The sequence below is a fragment of the Chrysemys picta genome, chromosome 8 (assembly GCF_011386835.1).
Source record: "Chrysemys picta bellii isolate R12L10 chromosome 8, ASM1138683v2, whole genome shotgun sequence".
NCBI lineage: Eukaryota > Metazoa > Chordata > Testudines > Emydidae > Chrysemys > Chrysemys picta.
Window position 1 is genome coordinate 44164077 of NC_088798.1, and position 23056 is coordinate 44187132.

Consider the following 23056-nt stretch of genomic DNA (forward strand, 5'->3'; position numbering starts at 1 on the left):
ATATTTAGACCTTATATCCCTGCCAGGGCTTCTTAAATCTAAGCTGTCTCTTTTGCCTGCCTTTGTGTCCTCTCCAGCACCTGAGTTCACCTTGGCTTAAGTTATTATAGACTCTACATAACAGAATACCACTGGCCATCACATACAGCCGCCAGCTAAAACCTCGCCAGCGCATTATCCACGATCTACAACCTATCCTGGAAAATGATCTGTCACTCTCACAGACCTTGGGAGGCAGGCCAGTCCTCGCTTACAGACAACCCCCCAACCTGAAGCAAATACTCACCAGCAACTACACACCACACCACAGAAACACCAACCCAGGAACCAATCCCTGTAGCAAACCTCGTTGCCTACTCTGTCCCCTGGCGACTCTGGCGACACCATCAGAGGACCCAACCACATCAGCCACATCATCAAGGGCTCATTCACCTGCATGTCCACTAATGTTATATATGCCATCATGTGCCAGCAATGCCCCTCTGCCATGTACATTGGCCAAACTGGACAGTCCCTCCGCAAAAGAATAAATGGACACAAATCGGACATCAGGAATGGTATCATACATAAGCCAGTAAGTGAACACTTCCATCTCCCTGGTCATTCTATTACAGATTTAAAAGTCACTATCACTGAACAAAAAAACTTCTGAAACAGACTTCAAAGAGAAACAGCAGAACTAAAATTCATTTGCAAATTCAACACCATTAATCTGGGCTTGAATAGGGACTGGGAGTCGCTGGCTCATTACAGAAGCAGCTTTTCCTCTCCTGGAATTGACACCTCCTCATCTCTTATTGGGAGTGGACTACATCCACCCTGATTGAATTGGCCCTGTCAACACTGGTTCTCCACTTGCGAAGTAACTCCCTTCTCTCCATGTGTCAGTATATAATGCCTGCATCTGTAACTTTCACTCTATGCATCCGAAGAAGTGAGGTTTTTACTCACAAAAGCTTATGCCCAAATAAATCTGTTAGTCTTTAAGGTGCCACCAGACTCCTTGTTGTTTTTGTAGATACAGACTAACACGGCTATCCCCTGATACTATAGACCCTAATATACTGTAGGGGAAAGAGCATCTATTGGGGAGGCTCTTAGCAGGTTTTATTTCTAAGTCCTTTAATTCACTACTCAGGCAATCAAAATGCCCTAACAAACACTACTAGATGAGAAGTAGCACTGACCCAGAACGCACTAGTAGCTATATAACTTTATTGCCATTTCACATATTTCACTGAAACCTAAACCACATGCCATGTTTCTTATGTGAAATGTGAAGCAGGTGCAGAGGATATAGAAATGCCTTTTGATTCTGATGAGCCAACACAATTGAACATAGAAGCATTAAACAAAAACCCAACAAACAAGACTGAGCCTTACAATAGCTTATCTATTTTAAGGCCTCTCCCATATATCAAAATGCTACAACTATTGCAATTTTTCTACTGTATATATTCTCCAGTTCTTTTCATTGATTACCAAAAAATTATGATGATATTTTATCATTGCAACAAGATAGCAAACATAAAATTATTAAAATTATATATAATTTTTAAAAGAAAACGTTAATTGGATGTAAATTTTACAAGAAGGACTGATTCTGAGAATTAAATCTCTTTGGTGTATCCGATCCAAAACTCTATAAAACAAAACGATTTCTCTAGTATTTGTGCATGTTACCTTACATTCATTTTTAAATCATCTAGAAGTATATAGAAAAGAGACTGATACAGAATGGAACTGCAATAGCCAAATCAACTGTTGACCAATGGAGAAAAGTCCAGAAGTAAGAATGGGAAAACTTTCTTTTACCTTGGGTTTTTTTGTTTTTTGTTTTGGTCAGATTTCTAAAAGATCCTTGACCTGGTTTCCATTTTTGTGCAACCAGTTGATTTCTGAAATAATTTGTACCCACAAATGCTACCATTTAAACATCTAAATTGCTTTTCTCAGTTTGACATTCTTATGGTAGCATTTACTTAAACAAAATGGAAAACACTTTTCAAAATCAGGCCTTTTATATCTATGGTTTCTTGAGGGACATGGTTTTCTGATTCATGAAGTAGATTGGAAGCCAGGACACCACCGTACCAGTCTGGCCTCTGACAGCGACTCACTGTGTGACTTTGGTTATTCCACTTAACCTCCCTGTATCCCAATTTCAACATTTGTTAAAATGGAGACTATATGTAATTCACAGGAGACAAGGGAGGGTTAATCATTTGGGGCCTAGTTCTGCTACTTTTACTCAAGTTGAGTAGTTCTTTACTCTCAGAATAGTCCCACTGATTTCACTGTGGCTGCACAGAATATTTTTTTTTACGTGAGTAGTTGTTACACTGCAAAAACATCACCTTCCCATTGTCGGCTCCTATGCTTCAGGTGTGAGGGCAGAGATCAATCCTATGCCATATATTCAATCAGTCACTTGCTTTACACTTTCTGCTCTTCTTGTGGCTAGCTCTATGTCATAAGACAAGGTTTCCTGAGATCAGACAGCTTCTTCAGAGTAACTATTTTGTGATAATTTAAGGGCAGTCAGTAACGTTTACCTTTTTAAATGTTAATGAATTGTGGCTCAAAATATCACCATGAGGTATTATCCACAATTTAGAAAGGGAGAAACTGAGATTTAGAGAATTTACATGACTTAAGCTAGTGCATACAACATGTCTCTCGGACAAGGTGGGTGAAGTAATATCTTTTATTGGAGCAGCTTCTAGTGGTAAGAGAGAAGTTTTTGAGCCACACTGGTCTTCAGGTCAGGGAGAGGTACTCAGAGTCAAAAGCTTGTCTTTCTCACCAATAGAAGTTGGTCCAATAAGAGATATTACCTCACCCACCTTGTCTCTCTAATATCCCGGAACCAACACGGCTACAACTACACAGCATACAACATGTCTGTGACAGAGCCTGGAATAGAATCCACAGAACCTGACACCCACTTCTGTGCTCTAGCCACTTGGCCATACTCCATCATTTATCTTCCCCCTTTTTTCTTATCCACTTCATTCCTTCTTATCTCCCAACATCTAGAAGCAGTCCAGGAACTCACTACTGCTTAAGATAACCTGTTTACAGTTTCAAGGGGGTGAGTGCCTTTGCAGTAATTAGTTAAAAAGTGACTTAATACCATATGCCTAAACACCAATCCTTCTGAGACAGAGATTATTGCTATCCTTGTGTATTGCCTTACATTTTCCTGATGATATAGCTTTGCAGGTGCTAGGAGATAGCTAATATATTTAACGATCTGCTAGTTGCTGTACATAATACAGAAATATTCTTTGATTTGACCTCTCCCTCACTACCTCCCCTATTGTAGCGCTATTAGTCTGATTTGTGTGTGGCCTGTTTCATCACGTGTCAGGAAAAGACTATTTCAAAGGCTATTTCAAAAATTGCTCCACAGAGTCCACATTTTTGTACCAAAAAAAGTCCTCCATGCACAATGAAATATATTGTTAGAGCTGACAACTGTCTATAGAGTGGTGAGATTGAGAGTGAAGAGCACGGTTTAAGAGAAGTCTTTGAATTTGCAAAACAGAAACCCAAGAAAGCATACCAGCTGAGTGTACGTTGACACAGAAGGAATAACTAGGAGCACAGTACTGAGAAAGAAGTAGAAAAGAAAAGGAAATAGATTCTGTAGCTATACAACATTATGGATAATGACACTGAAATGCTCACAAAGTTAGTTTTCAAAACCCTGATACTGAAGCACCCAATCTGTTTTTATTAGAAAGAGAAAAAAACCTGGAAATAGATAAAACGGTTTAACAATTATTGAAACACCAGCGAACATGACCTGTCTGCAAGTGCACAAATAACGTGGAAATATATCTAGACACACAATGCAGCAGTCTGAGTCTCTATTTCAACTGAGAAAATCAAAGCACTGTAGGTTGTTTTTGTTGTTTAATCTTGATATTTACAGGAAGAAATCGGTGTTTTACTATTTTCAAGGCTTTACACCATTACGTTGCATCAATTTGATTCCAGACTGATTCAGTGCCTGACTTCAGCTTCAAAGATGGTAAACTTTCCGTGCAAAGGTTTCAGAGTAACAGCCGTGTTAGTCTGTATCCGCAAAAAGAAGAACAGGAGTACTTGTGGCACCTTAGAGACTAACAAATTTATTAGAGCATAAGCTTTCGTGGACTACAGCCCACTTCTTCGGATGCATATAGAATGGAACATATATTGAGGAGATATATATACACACATACAGTTTTTCCGTGCAAAAACTGCCTACTAGCTCAGAGTGGTTTTCCCCACTGAAATTACATTAATTAGCTGAAATCAAACATCCTCTTGACTGTTAATCAGACATGAGTGTAACAGCAATGTGTGACAGTGGGCACCCTGAAGTAATAGAAAAGGCAATAGGCTACCAGAGGTGACATATTTCTAGGCTGTACTGCCATTTCCTGGATGGGCCTGGCAATCCAATCCCCATTAAACAGCTTAACTGAGAAAATAACTAAGGCTCTGGCCACGGGTGAGTGAAGACTTAAGAGGCAACAGCCATTTAGGCAAAGGCAGAACTCAGGAAAATTGACAATTAGATATAATAATATCTAACTGGACCACGAATGCCAAAAGAGGACATTACTCTTTATAGTCTTCCCCTGCGTCTACCTCCATGCAACTTCTCAAGAGAAGAAACACCTATTAAATACTCCTTCAGTGACTTAATGTGTTAGTGATTGAGTATGAAGGCCTCCAGGTTATTCAATACACAGAAGTAATGTCAGGGATGCAGCAGGGTCTAGTAGATAGGTCAGGGGACAAGGAGTCAGGAGACCAGGGTTCTGTTTCTAATTCTAACCTCTACCTCGTATGATACTTTGGACAGTCACTTCACCTCCATTTCCCCTTTCCTCCCTCCCCTTTGTCTGTCTTGCCAAAGCAGGGACTGTGTCTCTCTATGTATTTGTATAGTTCTTAATACATTGGGTCCCTAGTCTATGTTGGGGCCTTTGGAATACAAACAGGGCCGACTCTAGGCACCAGCAAAGCAAACAGTTGCTTGGGGCGGCAAATTTGCAGGGGTGCAAGAATCCAGCATGGGAGCTGAGAACCAACAGAGGGCCCTGGGAGCTGTAGTTCCTTTGTTAGCTCCCTGCCTATAGAGCCAGGTCTGGAGCAGGGAAAGAACTACATTTCCCAGTATTCCCTTGGCCGCAATTAACAGGAAAGGGAGGGGGAAGGAGTATGGAATTGAAACCTCATGCTGCAGCTTGCTGTGAATGGTAGAGTCAGAGCCAGCTCTAGGTTTTTTGCCGCCCCGCACCTCAGCCCTGGGCTCCCCCCGCACCCCTGTGTTGCCCCAGCCCTGGACTCTCCCCTGCCCACACCCCCTGCTGCCCCAGCTCTGGCCCCCACCTGCACCCCCCTGCTACCCCAGAGCTGGGCTCTCCCCCCCACCCGCATCTCCTGCCACCCCAGCCCTGGGCTCTTCTCCCCCCCCACACACCTGCACCCCCTGCCGCCCCAGCACTGGGCTCCCCCCGTCCCCCTCCCCGCACCTCCTGCCACTCCAGCCCTGGGCTCTCCCCCAAAGAAAGAATTGGGTGGACTAAATGGACAGTGCACCTCTCTATATGAAGCCTAGCAAGGGAGGTACGTGGATCCCACTAGAATTTAAAATGAAAAGTAAGGGAGGGGAGGCTCTACTAGGACCTGGGGAGCTTTAGATACAGTACCAGGCACGTAGGAGGATTTCCACTTCTGAGCCAGAAATTGACTTTTCTTTTCCAGATTTAGCTAATATTCAGAAAGGGAATCTAGCACCTGCCTTCCAGATTTGAACACCCTCAGAATTCAGGAGTGCTCAAGCTCAATTTGGGCAGCTGTTACTTCATTTCTCCCAAATCAAATATACTGATCCACTGTAACTTGCTGTAGAAAAAGTAGAATAAATTGAGCAAGAAATGCTTCCTGGTGGTTATTAGGACTGGAATTGCTATTTTCAACAGCCATTGCTTTTTTTTTTTTTTTTTTAGTTTTAGTTTTATTTGTTTAAAAGGAAGACAGTGATATTGCATTGACAAATTCCCCATAGAAACAAAGAATGGAACAAAAGAAAAATAAAGGCACCTCAACTTTCCCTCATTTATGTAGGACAGTCTTATAATATGCATCCAGATATCCTCCAATCACACAAGCTGAAAATTGTTCCACTTTACTGCAGTTCTGTAACCATATGGGAACCAATCCTGTCTGTGTTCTGTGCACATCCAAAATTCCTGCTGAATGACCCGCCCTGGGAGCGAGTTACCAGAGACCCAGGGCTGGGGCGGCAAAAAACCTAGAGCCGGCCCTGAATACAAATATATAAACATAATAGCATCGGAGTAAAATTCAGAGGTAAAGGGAATGACTGCAGTGTGACATGTTCCAAAAAGAACTTTCCTTCTAATCAAACTCTGCATGGCAGCTCAGTGATTGTAGGAGTATATTGGTAGTACATTCTAAATGTGAGGAATCCGATGGCACCTTAAAGACTAACAGATGGAGTGAAAATTACAGCTATAGGCATAAATATATTGGCACATGAAGAGAAAGGAGTTTTTACAAGTGGAGAACCAGTGTTGACAAGGCCAATTCAGTCAGGTTGGATGTGGTCCACTCCCAATAATTGATGAGGAAGTGTCAATACCAAGAGAGGGAAAATTTTCACTCCATGCATCTGAAGAAGTGGGTTTTTTTACCCACGAAAGCTTATGCCCAAATAAATCTGTTAGTCTTTAAGGTGCCACCGGACTTCTTGTTGTTTTTGTGGATACAGACTGACACGGCTACCCCCTGATTCTAAATGTAGTTTGCTGCATTTCAGTTTGTAAATATAAATGCATTAATGAAGAAATCTAAATGAATTATATGGTTGGAATCACAGGACTGCCATGCAGAGTGTAAAGAAAACTGGTTGGCCTTGAACCAACATCCCTTTCCCTATTTTCCTTAGATAACAGTCAATACACCTCAACAATAATCCTATCACATCGCATGCTCTTCACTCTTCCCTCCCTCTCTCTGTCTCTCTTACCCTCCACTCCTCCCTCTCTTGTTTTTTTGTGCTTCTGGTTCCCATCTATTATCATATTTTGAAATACCAGAAGTGAGCAGAGCACTGAAAAGTGACTGACTTGTCACAAACGAGGCCCCTGCCTCAGAGAACGTGCTGTCTACATGCACTATTGAAAACAACACAGTGAAATACCCAACACATTTTCAAGAGACAGGTGGCTGTTGTAAGTGAAAAGTGTCACAGAAGAGAGTGTATTTCAGAACACTCTCTCTTCCCCTCTTCCTCCTCTAATATCTTTCTCTTGTTTTTGCAATTCTGCTTTTTCTAACTACCCCACCTTCCCAGCATTTCAGCTTTCAACAGCTATAATTTATAACTACAGCATGGCTCCACTAGATCTTTCCAAAAGGTAGCCTGGGTTGCACTCCAGCACAATCCTTCAGACTCTATCTGCCATGCAGGAGGCCAAAGAAGTAGGGGAGTTCTGCCAAAGGTTGTGGCCAAAGCAAAGAAGAAAAGGCATTTAGAACGAGCTCATTAGCTGTTAAGGTTAGAAGTTGTTTAGGCAGTGATTTTCCTGAGGCTGCAGAAGCCTTTTAATTAATAAATAATAAAATAATAATAACAATAAATAATAATAATAAAGTCAAACCCAAATTATTAAGTGGAATTTGGAGTTTCTTGTGAAAAAGGAAGTGGCTCAGTGGTGGGTAAAAGGCTTGTGAAAACTGTTGCTGTGCCAGTTCTTTAGTGAGGGAAAGGACGCCTGAAGTCATTTGACGAGAGGATGTGTTTAAAAAAATCTGAGAACAATTGTAGCATTTCAAAAGATATGCTTCAATATGCACTGCAGATAGACCCCAGAAATACAAGACTTACATTTTGATTGTCTGTCAGAAAACCAAGTTAGACAAAAGAGCATATTATGATACTGATCGTTATAAAGCCCCATAGCATATGCCAGACAGCATTAGGCCCTGATATTACAAGCTGTTCTGTGTAAGTGGACTTGATAGCAACAGACACCACATTGAAAAAGTGACCTGAATGGGATGTTTCATGGATGCAAATGTCTCCCTGTACAGACCAAGTTTCAGGAATGGAGCCTAAGTGCACTTGGTAATTTGGAGATGTTTTACTTCAGTATCAATATGGAAGTTTTCAATGTTCATTAGAAAATGGGTACTGAACAGCTACAAATAATATTATCCCTATATTTATTACTGACACACTGCAGATGGCCACTTATATTTCATTTCTTGAAATGTCTAACAATATATATAAAAAGGCACCTTTCCCAGGCTCTAGCTATCTTTGACATTCTTTAAAAACATAGGTCAAGATTCTTAAATGTGACTAGTGATTCTAAATGCCTCAGTGTTGGGGTGCCCAACCTGAGACACCTTACAGGGATCTGATTGGCAGAGGGTGGGTACTTGGCACTTTGAGAGAATCAGGCTGTTTTAAAACATCTCAGATTGGGCCCCACAGATTGAGCCCTCCTCCCCCTATCAATAGATAGGCATTGAACATGTCTTGAAAGTCAAATGTAAGCTATTTCACACAAAGGGGGGAAGGAAGGAAGGTTACAATGACTGATCATAATTTGTGTCAGTAAGGCATGGGGACAGGAGTCTCTCAAATAAGAATGTGCCAAAATATATAGGGAAAAGCAACACCTTAAATTCCACCTGGTAACCAACAGGCAGACAGTGCAGATCCCAGAGCCCTGGAGATACATCTTTGATTTTAGTCCCAATGGGACCTACAGTGTCTATACCGTTGGATATTTGACATAGTGGATTCAGTAAATTAATATGGTATGGCTAATCACAAGCAATAACAACTAGCTCTTATACAGCGCTTTTCATCGGTAGATTTCAACATGGTTTACAAAGATGGTAAATAGCTTTATCCCCATTTAACAAAAGGGGAGACAGAGACACAAAGGGGTGAAGTGACTTGCCCAAAATCACAGAGGAAGATGTGAGAGGAAAGAATTCCTTCCAAGAAATGGAGACCGAGCAAAGTTTTAAGCCAAATATTTTCTCCCTCATAATTCTCCAATACCTTAATGCCATTTCAGTATTTGAACTTTTACTGACTTTATTCTGTTTTTCTGCCTGCTGTGGCAACTTGATAGGGAGGAACTGGCCGAAGCCAGACCAGTCTACGTAGAAAAGAAGATAAAATCTGTCTTTTGAGGAAAAGTAGTGCTACCCTCTCCCCTTCGTCCCCTCTTCCAGCCCCCTCTGTTAGCCATTGCATCGACTCACAATAGGGGTGGCCACGGAGGCAGGCATTGACCTGCCCTTGCTGAAGCAAAGGGAGCAGCAGGCATCTGTAGATGTGAGTTATAAAAATGAAAAACGGGAGAGCAGATAAAAAAAGAGAATTCTGCTCTTTTGCTTTATAGTGCAGGATTCACTTGTTTCCATATAATATCCAACAGCTACTAACCAGATCTACTTAGTACACACCCTCCTTAGGCTCTCAAGGATTACAGAACTAATACCCAGACTCCAAACCAGCTAAAAATATGTTAGCAACTAAGGGTCTGATTCTTCTCTCACTTACACCAGTGTAAATCAGGAATAACTCCACTGAAATCAATTAATAATAAATTATTAATACACCTGTGTAAAACGGCTGTAGATGAAGGGAGAATCAGACCATGCTATTTGCTACTATCTGGAATTAAGTAAATTAAGGACCACTTTTAGGATGAACATTGCTTAACAAACAGCTGCCATAGCTAACATGAATGCGTCGACATCCTCAATTATATAAACTAGCTAACTGGAAGGGTGGTAGAGGGCGGGGGCAATCATGCTGCAACACTGTGCCTTCTTTAATTGAAAACTGTATCATCATAGGATCCAGATTCTACAGACACTGATGGCCATTTGTAATACTTACTACTGTGAATACTGCCATTGACTTGACTTAATTGACTACTCACAGTAGCAAGCGCTAAACCTAGCTGTCAATGTTGTAGGATCAGGCCCTTAGACTGTACCATTCTTTTTCAAGTCTGACAAGTGAAGATTGATCTAACTTCACTTATAATGGAAAGTAGCTGCAGACCATTCTAAATTCTAAGTTCCTCTAATTAATTTTCACTAACTACAAAGTTGATGTCCCAACAAAATCACTTTATTTCTTGAAAACTGTCAATGGTAATTACACAAATTCTATAATTTCCCATCACCCCAGTCAGTTTTTGGATTTCTTTGTAGACTCTTTACAATATGAATCTAAATTTGAGGAACTGTATGCCATCTGCATCAGGGAGTGACTTAAATACAAAGAGAGCTTTACATTTTAAAGATTCCTTCAGTGATATTTTTAATGTTTTAAAACAGTGAAGGAATAAAATGTTGACTCATAAAAAATGAACTGGGATTCCACTGAACTGACATTTATAAGAGCTCCAAATCAATTATTTTTTCAAATGATTTGAATAAAAGACAATTAAAATATAAAATGCAAAGCTTTCTTTAAAAAAGTTTATACAATATTCACGGATGGCTACACAGGAAACATTTTTTCTCTTGCACATTCTAAGCCACGTCTTCCTGTTCTAGTGTAGCTTTTGCCACATTATGGCTGCAGTACCAATATATTATAGTTTCTGGACAAAGTTGTCAGTTCTCCTCTTTGCAAAGCTTCAACATTCTGTTTTGCTAAAAGAACTTTATGGTACCAGATTTAGAAAATGAAATATCAGTTGGTACCTACCTTTGACAAAAACATTGTTGTCCAGAAGGGCAAAGCCAAATGCCAAGAGTTCAAGCCACAAAAACATGGTCATATCTGGAAATCAGGCGTATCCTTATGAAACAGCATGTGTCTCTCTCTGGAAAGTAAAATAACTGTTATTTTTCTGTAAAAGTATTTTTCGGCAAAACTTGAATCAAAAGCAGAATAACTGTGCACGTACATTGCAGTGCCTGCTTATCAGTCAGGGAGCAGCTTCCTCTGTCACTCAAGACTAACCACTCGCGATCTCACTATGTAGCTAAGTGATGTCAGAGACAATCTTACCTACTTCTTTAAAATGCCGGGTTTTTTTTTCTTTTCAGTTTCCAGGAAGTCAAGAGGGTTTTTCTTAAGTTGCTGCACTAATGTTTAACTTCCTTAATTCAACCAAATAGATCATTTTTAATCATTTAATCATCGGAAGAACCGAAGAAGAGTTTAAAAGAATTTCATGTTTCAAAAGACCTTAGTACTTCTAATATTAGCTTTTCTGCAACTTAGCTCTGTTCCAGTGCCTGGTCATTCATGAACCATGTATTCTTTCAAGCTATACCAAGCAAGAAAAAATATCCTTCTGAGGACATAATGAATCAACATATTAAGCTGACAATACAGCCATAATAAAAATACCCAGTTCTTATTGAAGTGATTATCGGTTAAATGAATAACATTTGAACATTGGTCTAAAAAGTATTTTTGTTAACAGTATCTCTGCAAAAATGCAATTCCTAACATGACAGCACTCAATACTAAATGGCTATGGATAGCCTATAGTCTGTTTCTTGTGCTGTTCTGTACCTAGACAGTCAACATGCTGTAGTTCTCTAAGGCTTTCATACCACCACCACCTACAATACGCTGAATCTGAATTTTGGCAAATAGTTGCCACATCCCTATGATGGAATATTTAGTCCCTTTCTAGTATTTCCCTGGGGGCAGCACAGTCCTGGAGGACTTTAGTCCTTCCTGCTGAGTAGGCAAAGGACTGCAGATGTCTTCCTTTGTTGCAGACACTTGAAATGGTACCCAACAGCTGATTAGGGTCCAGTTGGATGGTGAAGAGCAGAAGAGAGGTTAAAGGGGAAGAAATGCTGGGATTGCCTCTTTCATTGGGGGTTTGAACCAACTACCACCACTTTAGTGGTCAACATTAAGATTACCAACATTTACCAGCAGCACCATGAGTTCGGAGGATTGCTAAAAAAGGGAAGAAAGCCTCATTCATTTATGTTTATTGCTCTTATACAATAAATTATTTAAAGACTGTCCAAATAGCATACTATAGAAAAGTGCATATAATAATGTGAATAAATAATATCTGAGATATCACAAGTTTTCCCTATACTTAACATAGGAAATAAGGGTGCTACCTCAGACTGGGGGTGGAAGCGCTCTACTGTATCTCAGAAAGCCTCATGTAGGGACCTCCCTGTCTCACTTACCTCTGTCAGTTCAGCCACTCTGATCTCAAGAGCCTGTCATCGATCTCTGAGGATCATGAGCTACTTGCACTGAATACACATATATGCCACCTGCCCACAAGGCAGGTAATCATACATGCTGCATTCAGTGCAATAAATGGAATAGTTCCCGCTTTACTGCCAGACTTCTCCCCAATTATTTTTATTCTTGAGGAGGGTTTGTGTGTTTTTGGGGGTGTGGGGGAAAGAGAGGGAGCTGGTCAGTGACCTAGGTATAAAGAATGTTTATTAGGTGTATCTGGCTCTCACACGTCCTCTCTAAACTTCCTTACAAAACTCCCGTTTGCTAGTTCCTCTGGTCACTTATGAGCTGACTGTTCTTCCCAATTCATGATTGTATGTATTTTTGAACTGACATTTATTTCCATGGCATTTTACACTGTCCTTTAAATCGCTTAATGAGACTTGAGATTAAAATGAGATTTCTGTTAAAAATTTAGTAACAACCGCCTGTATTGTTCCAGGTTTGCAAGATTTAAACCCGAGAACTCCAGGGAGTTATTATAAAACTTGACATGATCTGAAATTGTTTGGAGTCCAAATTCCTCTTTATAGATTGTAAACTCCTTGGGGCAGGGATCATGTCTTCCTTTGTTTCTTGTACAGAGCCGAGCACACAGTTGGCATAGGTTGCTGTTTCTGAACTTTTAACGATCAAAGTCAAATTGTGTAATGGAAAAATCAGCAAATTCTAATTTGATAAGACATCAAAGTTTTCCTAATACACCATTGCACTCTGGGATATCAAAGCTAAGAGGCCAACAGCTAGTTACAGCATTAGCCTTCCCTCTGAGGCAAGATGTGTGGCCACAGAAAGAGACAGTAGCACTATGACTCCCTAGTGAGTTAAACTGTTTAGGCAGTGGGGAGTCAGTGAATATCACAGGGGGTCTGCCTTTCCATATGGTGTAAAGTGAGTACAAAACAGAATGCTACCACCAGCACAGAGGACCGGAGAATTTTTATGTAGTAGCAATTTACACTTTGCACAGGTGAAAATGCAGTACCGGGTTTACAATGGCACCAATGGAGTCAGGCCCACACTCAGAAGGGGCCCCGGTGCTTGAACTGTGGTCACACCCCTCCACTCCACCTCAAGGACCTGCACCCACTCAGCTTCTTCCCCCTCAGACTCTGCCCACCACTCGCTCCTCACTGCCCCCTGCCGCCCTCACTCCCTCCTCGCTCATCTCCGCCCCCTCCCCTCCCATGCGAATGGCAGGCAAGGCCTCGGGGCAGAGTGTGGGCGGGCCCTTGGGGGGAAGAGGCCAAGCGTGGGCAGGACCTCGGAGCCCACAAAAGATTAATCCAGCCCTGTGAAAATGATTACACAAAATGCAGGGCAGTGGGGAATTGGGCCCCATGAGCTTTAATTTGCAGAGATTTCAGAAAATCCATTGACTTCAATTGCTATGTCAATTTACAGCAGCTGCGGAACAGGCCCAGTATTTCTATTTTTTAAAAGAAGTACTGACTAGCTAGAAGACAGTAAGGATGAACTTTCCTTCTCTACCTTTTTCGCCCCAATCCCCACAAAATTCAACAATTCCACTCACTGAGTTTCAGAGAGAAAAAAATATTTACATTGAACTGTCCCCTCACATTCAGTGGTAAAGGACCAACAGTCCTATTTTTAGCAGGGTAGTCCCAGCATTTCACACACACTTTTGAGATGCCTAAAATATTGCAGTTTTCATTTTATCAGAGGAAACATTTGAGATTTTTATAGCTACACAATGTTTGTTCAAAACATAGTTACTGATTTCACTGTGGGAAGTCTGAGAGTCCTACGCTACACCAGACACTAAATGTTTGACTGTGTATAGAGTGTACAATGTGTTCACAGGCAAGAGCTGTAGGTGCTCCAAGCACAAGGCCCTTCAAGTTCTTGTCCTTGGATGTACAACTATGGTGGTTGCACATAAAGCACACACCATTTGAGATGAGTTTTCTGCAATGCAAATAGTGCGAATCAAGCAAAATGCACATAATTCATTTAGGGTGAATGTACAAGAGTGGATTTCATTTGTACTGAATTAGAATTTCTATGCGTGCTGAGAGCAACCTTCTAAGGGGAAAAAAAAGAAACTAAATACAATTCGTTGGAATAACTAAATTAAAAACACACTTTAAATTCAAACTCAGTACACATAAAATACAGCCTCAGGTTAGGGGTCAGTGGGGAGCACTATTTCCTGATTAAAAATCTAGTTAAAATTCTCTTCAATGACTAGTTGAGAGCACTGAATAGAGCACCTGGAAATCAGAATTCAGGGATGACAATAGGTGAGAATATCTTTCTGATCATTACATGGCTCAAATTAATGGACATAAGTAGAATGCTAGAAGTATGAAGCTATATCAAATGAAGATAGTAAGAGTGCAATGTTAGGGTTTGTTTATGGCTTTTAGCCACTAGCCTGTTTTTGGGCAAAGAACAGAGCAAGCACCAGGAATAAATGGGCTTCTGGGAAGCACAAGCCTTGTTGAAGGTGTTTAGCATGCAGGGTGAGACTGGCTGCCATGCCATGCCATGCCAAGCCACACCCTCCCCTGTGTGCCTTCCGTCCTTGTTAACTCCTGCAGGAGCTGGACACAAGCTGCCCTTTATTGAGAATGACTTTTAATTTTTCAAAACACTATTTGTTTTTATCTGAAAGCAAATGTTAGTACAGTAACTCCTCACTTAAAGTCATCCCGGTTAACACTGTTTCATTGTTATGTTGCTGATCAATTAGAGAACATGCTCATTTAAAGAAGAGCAATGCTCCCTTATAACGTCATTTGGCAGCTGCCTGCTTTGTCCACTGCTTGCAGAAAGTTTCAGCTAGCTGGTGGGGGCTTGGAACCAGGGTGGACTGGCAGCCCCCCTATCAGCTCTCCGCTCCCCTAAGTTCCCTGTGTGGCAGAGGCCCAGCAGGCTATCAATTGCCAGCAGTCCCTCTCCCAGTGCCATGTGCTGCTCCTGTCCTCTGCCTTGGAGCTTCTCCCCAGAGCCTCTCCCCGGAGCCTCCTGTTTGCTGTCTGGGGGGCAGTGGTGAGCTGGAGCCGGTTCCCACCGGTTCACGGGAACCGGTTGTTACATTTAGAAGCCCTTTTAGAACTGGTTGTCTCAGTTCTAAAAGGGCTTTTAAATTTAACAAAAGCTCCAGCAGCTCCCTGCCCGCGGCCCCAGCTTACCTGGCTCCGGCTCCGCCTCTGCCTCTGCCTCCTCCCCTGAAGGCTCCCACTCCCGGCTTCCCGCGAATCAGCTGTTAGCGCGGGAAGCCTGGGAGGGCTGAGAAGGAAGCAGCAGCTTCCTGCAGGTGAGCTGGGGTGGGGGGCACGAGGAGGGCTCCAGGCGCTGTGCGGCTCCAGGCGGCCCCAGCCCTGACTCCGACTCCAGCCAGGCGGCACAGCTCCGGCCCGGCCCCCGGCTCCGGCCCTGACTCCGGGCTGGCCTCCGGCCCCAACTTCGGGCCAGGCCCTGCCTTCGGGCTGGCCAGTGGCTCCGGCCCCTGACCCCACCTTCGGGCTGACCCCCAACTCCGGGCCAGCCAGAAGCTCCGGGCCACCCAGCGGCTCCAGACCCGACTCCGGGCTGGCCCCTGCCTTCGGGCTGGCCAGCAGCTCTGGGCTGGCCCACGGCTCCGGTCCCGCCCGCAGCTCCATCCCGGCCCCCAACTCTGGCTCAGCGCCCGCAGCGCCCAGTGCCCACGCTCCCAGCACCGACTCCGGGCAGCGCGGCTCCCATCTCCAGGCAGCGCGGTAAGGGGGGCAGGGAGCAGGGAGGGGGTGTTGGATAGAGGGCGGGGGGGGTTGATTAGGGTCAGGACTCGGGTGGTCAGAGGACAAGGAACAGGGGAATTGAATGGGGGCAAGGGTCCTGGGGGGGGCAGTCAGGAAGGAGCAGGGGTGTTGGATGGGGTGGTGGGGGGAAGTCAGGGGCTGGGGTTCCGGGGGTGGTCAGGGGACAGGGAGAATGGGTGTTGGATGGGGCAGGGGCCCCGGGGGTCCATCAGGAATGAGAGGAGGGGTTGGATGAGGTGGCAGTGGGCAGTTAGGGGACAGGGAAGGGGGGTGGATGGGGCAGGGGACCCGGGGGTGGGGAACACGACAGTGCTCAGGATGGAGGGAGCTTCCTGGCAGCAGTTTCTGTCTTAACTTGCTGATCTACTTAAAAAGGCAGTGTACTTAGAGTGGGGTCAGCGTACTTAAAGGGGCAATGCACATCTCTCTCTCTCACATGGTGTGCGTCTCTGTCTGCCATGCTGTCTCCCCTCCCTCCATTCATGCTGCCTTGTAGAGTGTGAGATTAGATACACATAGGGCTACTCTTGTCTCTCTAATCCAGAGTAAAATCATGAAGTTGTAAAAATTAAAGATAGGAAAGATTCATTAACCTGGCCATCCCCATGCCACGTGAGGATTGTTTTCTACAATGTTCTAACACTTGGTCCCATATGATTTTAAATTATTCAAATGGCTGGGTTTCCAGTTTTTCATTTGGGGTTTACTCTACAATCTAATACATCTCAACTCTAGTAGATTTTTCCTGATTTTCAGCCTAAATTCTCTTTTGCTCAGTTTCATTCTTTTTGGTTACAACAAATAGGATCATCATAAACAATTCCTCTCCCTCTGTGGCATATACATCCTTCAAATGCTTGTAGGCGCTCAAATCATACTGCTCTGCAAAGGCATGTTCTGAAGGGTTTCTAGCCTCCGTTTGCCAGAAGCTGGAAATGGGCGACCGCAGATTGGATCACTTGATGATTACCTGTTCTGTTTATTCCCTCAGAAGCACCTGGCATCGGCCACTGTTGGAAGACAGGATATTGGGCTAGATGGACCATTGGTCTGACCTAGTATGGTAGTTGTTATATTCTCATATACACAGTAGATGCCATCTTACCATTGCCATATAGAGGTCATAGCAGTGCCATATTTACTGTGGGCCAGAGGGGTCATGAACTGGAGTAATGCTAAGCAAAGAGCAGCAACCTATGGTCAAAAGCAATAAAAAAAAAAAAGGATATACAGATTCTTTCCCAAAAATGTTTTGTCTTGGTTTCAGTGTGACACAGTCCTGTATTTCATTGGGCTCACTGGATGTTCTCTTATCACTTGTTTCCAGAGCATTCTCATCCATACTTTAAGATTTATCGATTTACTGAGTTTGGTGCCAGTGCTTTAGGCAAACAATAGGGATTGTGGGTGATACTGTAAAAATTTGATTCTTTAGGTGAATCATGCCAAAGGGCAACATACCTGTTTTAGCGCAGAACATGTGCATTAAGAGACTATCGTTTCACTTTGTATTCCTTTGTATATGTAGCTTACAACTTCAATGCCTTTTAGGGGTATGTTTACAGCTGTCACATTGCAGGTCTCTGTGTCCTGTTTACTGTACACTATGCCTTCTGCCTTGTATGCCATTACTGCTTTCCAAGTATTTCCCACTCAATATCTGCATTTTGGGCTATCTTCTTTCACTGTAATAATTTGTATATTCTTAGGTTGAATCTCAGTTTTCTTTTCTGCCCCTTTATCGCACCCTCCTCATCTTCTTTGTGTCATTTCACTGTCCCCTCGGATAGTACTTTGGGAAATATTGCATACATCTATTAATTTAATTACTGTTTACCTCCAGCACCTTAGTCTGTCTCCTCCCCTGCTTGCTGCATTGTCATATAGCATTATCGTTTGTCTACAGTCCTTTGGGTCTTTTCAACCTGTCATATAACTGCTCATATCCAAGCCTATTTACATTCATTTTGCAAGTAAGATTTCCTAAGACTTTGTTATCAAATGCTTTACTAACATCCAGACTGTGGTGTAACCAGTGGATAAAAATGTATTCCCAGAGCAGGCAGAAAATGCCTGTTAGCACAGTACTTACAAACATAAACCATAAGTATTTACCTAGAAGGTTGATCTGCTTGCAGCGATGTTGTTGGTCAGCCTCTGATAGCCCTTCTCTGTGTGTTGACATGCGGATGTGTTGACATCTTTATGGGGATGTCCAGCTGAGTTAGACAGATGTCACCAAAGATGGGTATATTCGCAGGCATTACTTCTTCCTCAGTGGTCTGTCAAGGAAGTGTTGTTAGAGAAGTGCAAAAAGTGCAGAGAACATCAACAATCCTAACTTAAAATTTGCCTCTGCAAACTTGAATCAATGAGGCTGCAGCCATGGCCTACAATGTAAACCTTGGAGAAGAAATTACAGTCTGTAGACTTAGACTGTAGATAATAAGAACTATAGTGCTTCTGATAATTCATTTAACCTCTCCGTGCCTCTGTTTCCCCACCTGTAAGATGGAGATAATATAGTTTACGCCACAGGGCTGTCCTGAGACCTAATTGGCTCATAATGTCAAGTGCTTTGAAATCCTCAGATGGAAGGCTATAAAATTGTAAATATTTATTATTATTATCCCTAAAACTAATCCATCTGTGCTGTCAAATATTGGTTTATTACTTCATTGGAAGATCAAATAAGTGAAGATGGGTAGACAGCTGCTGTGCTGTGACTGTTACTTACTGCACTAACCATAGCAATCTAGTGTAACTTGGTGCTCCTCTGCAAAGTGGACAGAGAAGAGTGCTCTTGGCTTACACTCAGAGTTCCTAGATACAGGGACTGTCTTTTTGGTGAGTAGGTGTGCACACGTGTGTGCATGTGAATACGTACAGTACCTAGCACACTGGGGTCTGTCTGGGACCTGTAGGCACAAATAAATAATACAGGCTGTGAAGAAGGAAGTCTTTACTTAACCAAAACCAGAGTGGATAATTAGAAAAATAGTGGAAGTACAATTATGAAAAAAGACAGGAAATGTATCTGAAGTTTTCTCCAGTATTAAAGGTTCCTTCTAATGATCAAAATCCCAATCAGATAAATCCTATGAAATATGTTTCAGATGTAATTAATATTGGTTTTTCTGGCACCACTGATCCATTTTCAATTTACAGATTATAATGTTTTCCTTCCTCACTTGTTTCACCAGTACTAACAATTACAACTTTGCATAAACATTTACTTCTTTGGCTGTCTCAGACTCGCTTAGTTTATTTACTAGATGACCACTTGACATCCCTTCCAGCTCTACATATATATGATCCTAAAATAGGTTTTACATAGCAGTTGAAGAATGGGGGATGGGGGAGAAGAGGGAGGAAGAAACAGCCTATGACATACACGACAGTAGAGCAGCAGAGCAGTTATTTCCTGTACCTGTTAGATGTGCTTCATCAGTCTCTATATTTCAAGTTAGTTGATTCTCAGCAATAATAGTTAAATGTAGACTCAACAAGCTGTTAACACTGTCTGCTTTTCTTTGGTACCTCCATAGTAGCTTGATTGTTGTCCCTCTTCCTCCAAGGTTTCCAACATGCCATTTCTCCCTCCCAAAGGTTTATTACAAATTGCATTGTTTTCCAGGTTTATGGAACACTTAAGAGGGCTGTATTTTGACTAAGCAAATGCTGTGAGACGTCAAATACTTCCACAAGGGAAAAGCAGCACACACGTTTCTATGGATTATCATGACGTGGGGACGGACTGTAACCAGAGGTACACGTTGCAGACAGCAAGGAGATGTGTCATTTGACAGCAACAGTATGAGATTCTAAAACACATTCAAAGGAACTTTAGAGAAAAGATAGCTATGGATTTGAGGGAATTCCCTCTCAAATAAAAGAAAAGGGAAGGCAGAGGTACATTCTTGGCAAAAGGTGACCCTCACAATTAGTGACTGCCAAAATGTAGATGATTTAGATCCATTTGAATCAGATGCTAATTCAGACCTTGCCTGAGCTTCTAAAGTATAAAACTAAAGCTAGAAATCCTGTGAGAATAAGCTCTGTCTTGAGATTACTGGCATTTCCAGAAAGGTCTTTTCAGCAATATTTGGACAAAGTGGACTTTAGTCCCAGTTCAAACTGGGAAGTGCAAAGCTAAACAAAAATGAAAAAATAGTTAAGAGAGTCAACTAAGCACTTCAAATTATGATAAAGAAGTGGCTCAAGTACTGAGCAATGGCTCAAGTCACTTCTTACTGAGGGTATGTCTACACCAGGGCTGGCCAACCTGTGGCTCCAGAGCCACATGCATAACATAAGAACATAAGAACGGCTGTACTGGGTCAGACCAAAGGTCCATCTAGCCCAGTGTCCTGTCTACCAACAGTAGCCAATGCCAGGTGCCCCAGAGGGAGTGAACCTAACAGGTAATGATCAAGTGATCTCTCTCCTGCCATTCATCTTCACCCCCTGACAAACAGAGTCTAGGGACACCATTCCTTACCCATCTTAGCTAATAGCCATTAATGGACTTAACCTCCATGAATTTATCCAGTTCTCTTTTAAACACTGTTATAGTCCTAGCCTTCACAACCTCCTCTGGTAAGGAGTTCCACAAGTTGACTGTGCTCTGTGTGAAGAACTTCCTTTTATTTGTTTTAAACCTGCTGCCTATTAATTTCATTTGGTGACCCCTAGTTCTTGTATTATGGGAATAAGTAAATAACTTTTCCTTATCTACTTTCTCCACATCACTCATGATTTTATATACTTCTATCATATCCCCCCCTTAGTCTCCTCTTTTCCAAGCTGAAAAGTCCTAGCCTCTTTAATCTCTCCTCATATGGGACCAGTTCCAAACCCCTAATCATTTTAGTTGCCCTTCTCTGAACCTTTTCTAGTGCCAGTATATCGTTTTTGAGATGAGGAGACCACATCTGTACGCAGTATTCAAGATGTGGGCGTACCATCGATTTATATAAGGGCAATAATATATTCTCCTTCTTAGAATTATAGAATCATAGAATATTAGGGTTGGAAGGGACCTCAGGCGGTCATCTAGTCCAACCCCCTGCTCAAAGCAGGACCAATCCCCAACTAAATCATCCCAGCCAGGGCTTTGTCAAGCTGGGCCTTAAAAACCTCTAAGGAAGGAATTAAAAACCTCTAGGGAAGGAATTATTGATTTAAAAATGAATCAGTGATGGAGAATCCACCACAATCTTTGGTAAATTGTTCCAATAGTTAATTACTCTCACTGTTAAAAATTTACACTTTATTTCCAGTCTGAATATGTCTAGTTTCAGTTTCCAGTCACTTGATCATGTTAGACCTTTCTCTACTCGACTAAAGAGCCCATTATTAAATATTTGTTCCCCATGTAGATACTTGCAGATTGTTATCAAATCATCCCTTAACCTTCTGTTTGTTAAGCTAAATAGATTGAGCTCCTTGAGTCTATCACTGTAATGCAGGTTTTCTAATCCTTTAATCATTCTCATGGCTCTTCTTTGAACCCTCTGCAATTTATCAACATCCTTCTTGAATTGTGAGCACCAGAACTGGACACAGGATTCCAGCAGTGGTATCACAAGGGCCAAATACAGAGGTAAAATAACCTCTTTACTCCTACTCAAGATTTCCCGTTTATGCATCCAGGGATTTCATTAGCTCTTTTGGCCACAGCAGCACAGTAGGAGCTCATGTTCAGTGGATTAGCCACCATGACATCCAAAACTTTTTCAAGGTTACTGCTTCTCAGGATAGAGTCCCCCAGCCTGTAAGTGTGATCTACATTCTTTGTTCGTAAATGTATAATACATTTACATGTAGCCACATTAAAAAGCATGTTGTTTGCTTGCGCCTAGTTTACCAAGAGCTCCAGATTTCTCTGAATCAGTGTCCTGTCTCTGTCACCATTAGGTTAGAGTCTGTCAATAGTTCACACACTCATTATGGGTAACCACTGTTCTCCTATAGGAGACTCTCCACTGAACACCTTGCCAGGCAAATATAAATGAAATAACTTAGGTATCTCCCATCTAGTGCAACCCACATTAATCCAACATGAATCAATGAGCTAAGGAACTAGGTCTAGCCACTAGACAGGGGACAAAGATCCACACTGGATTAGTGTGGGTTACACATTAGGAATTCATTGTCCAGAAAAAAAGTCATGGCTGCAGTGAAAGAAGGAATGCTATCTCTATCCCTTTTTTAATGATTCCTAACATCCTGTTTGCTTTTTTGACCACCTCTGCACACTGTATGGATGTCTTCAGAGAGCTATCCACGATGACGCCAAGATCTTTTTCCTGATTCGTTGTAGCTAAATTAGCCCTCATTATATTGTATATATAGTTGGGGTTTTTTTTCCAATGTGCATTACTTTACATTTATCCACATTACATTTCATTTGCCATTTTGTTGCCCAATCACTCTTCAGAAGTTAATATGCAGCTCCTTGTATAGGCACCAACTCCAGGGCTGGAGCTACAGGCGCCAACTTTCCAATATGCTGGGGGGTGCTCACTGCTCAACCCATGGCTCTGCCACAGGCCCTGCCTCCACTCCACCCCTTCTCAGGCGCTGATCGGTTGGGCTGCCAGTGGGTGGGAGATGCTGGGAGCAGGGTAGCCGATGTGGGGGGCTGCTGACGTATTACTGTGGCTCTTTGGCAATGTACAGTGGTAAATTCTGGCTTCTTCTCAGGCTCAGGTTGGCCACCCCGGTCTACACTATAGCAGTACATCTATGGTGCTACAGCTGTGCGGACCTAGTATAAATGCTTCCCACATTGATGGAAGGGTTTTTTCCATCAATGTAGTTAATCCACCTCTCCGGGAGGCAGTAGCTAGGTCAATGGAAGAATCCTTCCATTGACCTAGCCGTGTCTACACCATGGCCAAACATAGTGCCAAGGGCACAACATTTTTCACAGCTCTGAGCAATGCAGCTAGGCCAATCTAATCTTTAAGTTTACACCAGGCCT

General features: G+C 42.4%; 1 protein-coding gene across 8 annotated transcripts in view; it reads right to left on the reverse strand.

Moving 5' to 3' along the window:
• The window catches only part of PTPRC (protein tyrosine phosphatase receptor type C), a 134008-nt gene extending 115658 nt beyond the window's left edge, over positions 1-18350 (reverse strand). For 5 of the 8 annotated variants that reach the window (XM_065554391.1, XM_065554389.1, XM_065554386.1 and 2 more), the window contains exons 1-2: positions 10980-11090; positions 10778-10895 (exon numbers count right to left, since the gene is read on the reverse strand). In XM_065554391.1, the coding sequence (XP_065410463.1) occupies positions 10778-10850 (73 nt within the window). In that variant the 5' untranslated portion in view covers positions 10851-10895; positions 10980-11090. Of the gene's footprint in view, positions 1-10777; positions 10896-10979; positions 11094-18183 lie in introns of those variants that run through there. The other 3 variants (XM_065554388.1, XM_065554385.1, XM_065554387.1) reach the window with 3 other exon arrangements.
• Between the last annotated feature and the right edge of the window lie 4706 nt (positions 18351-23056).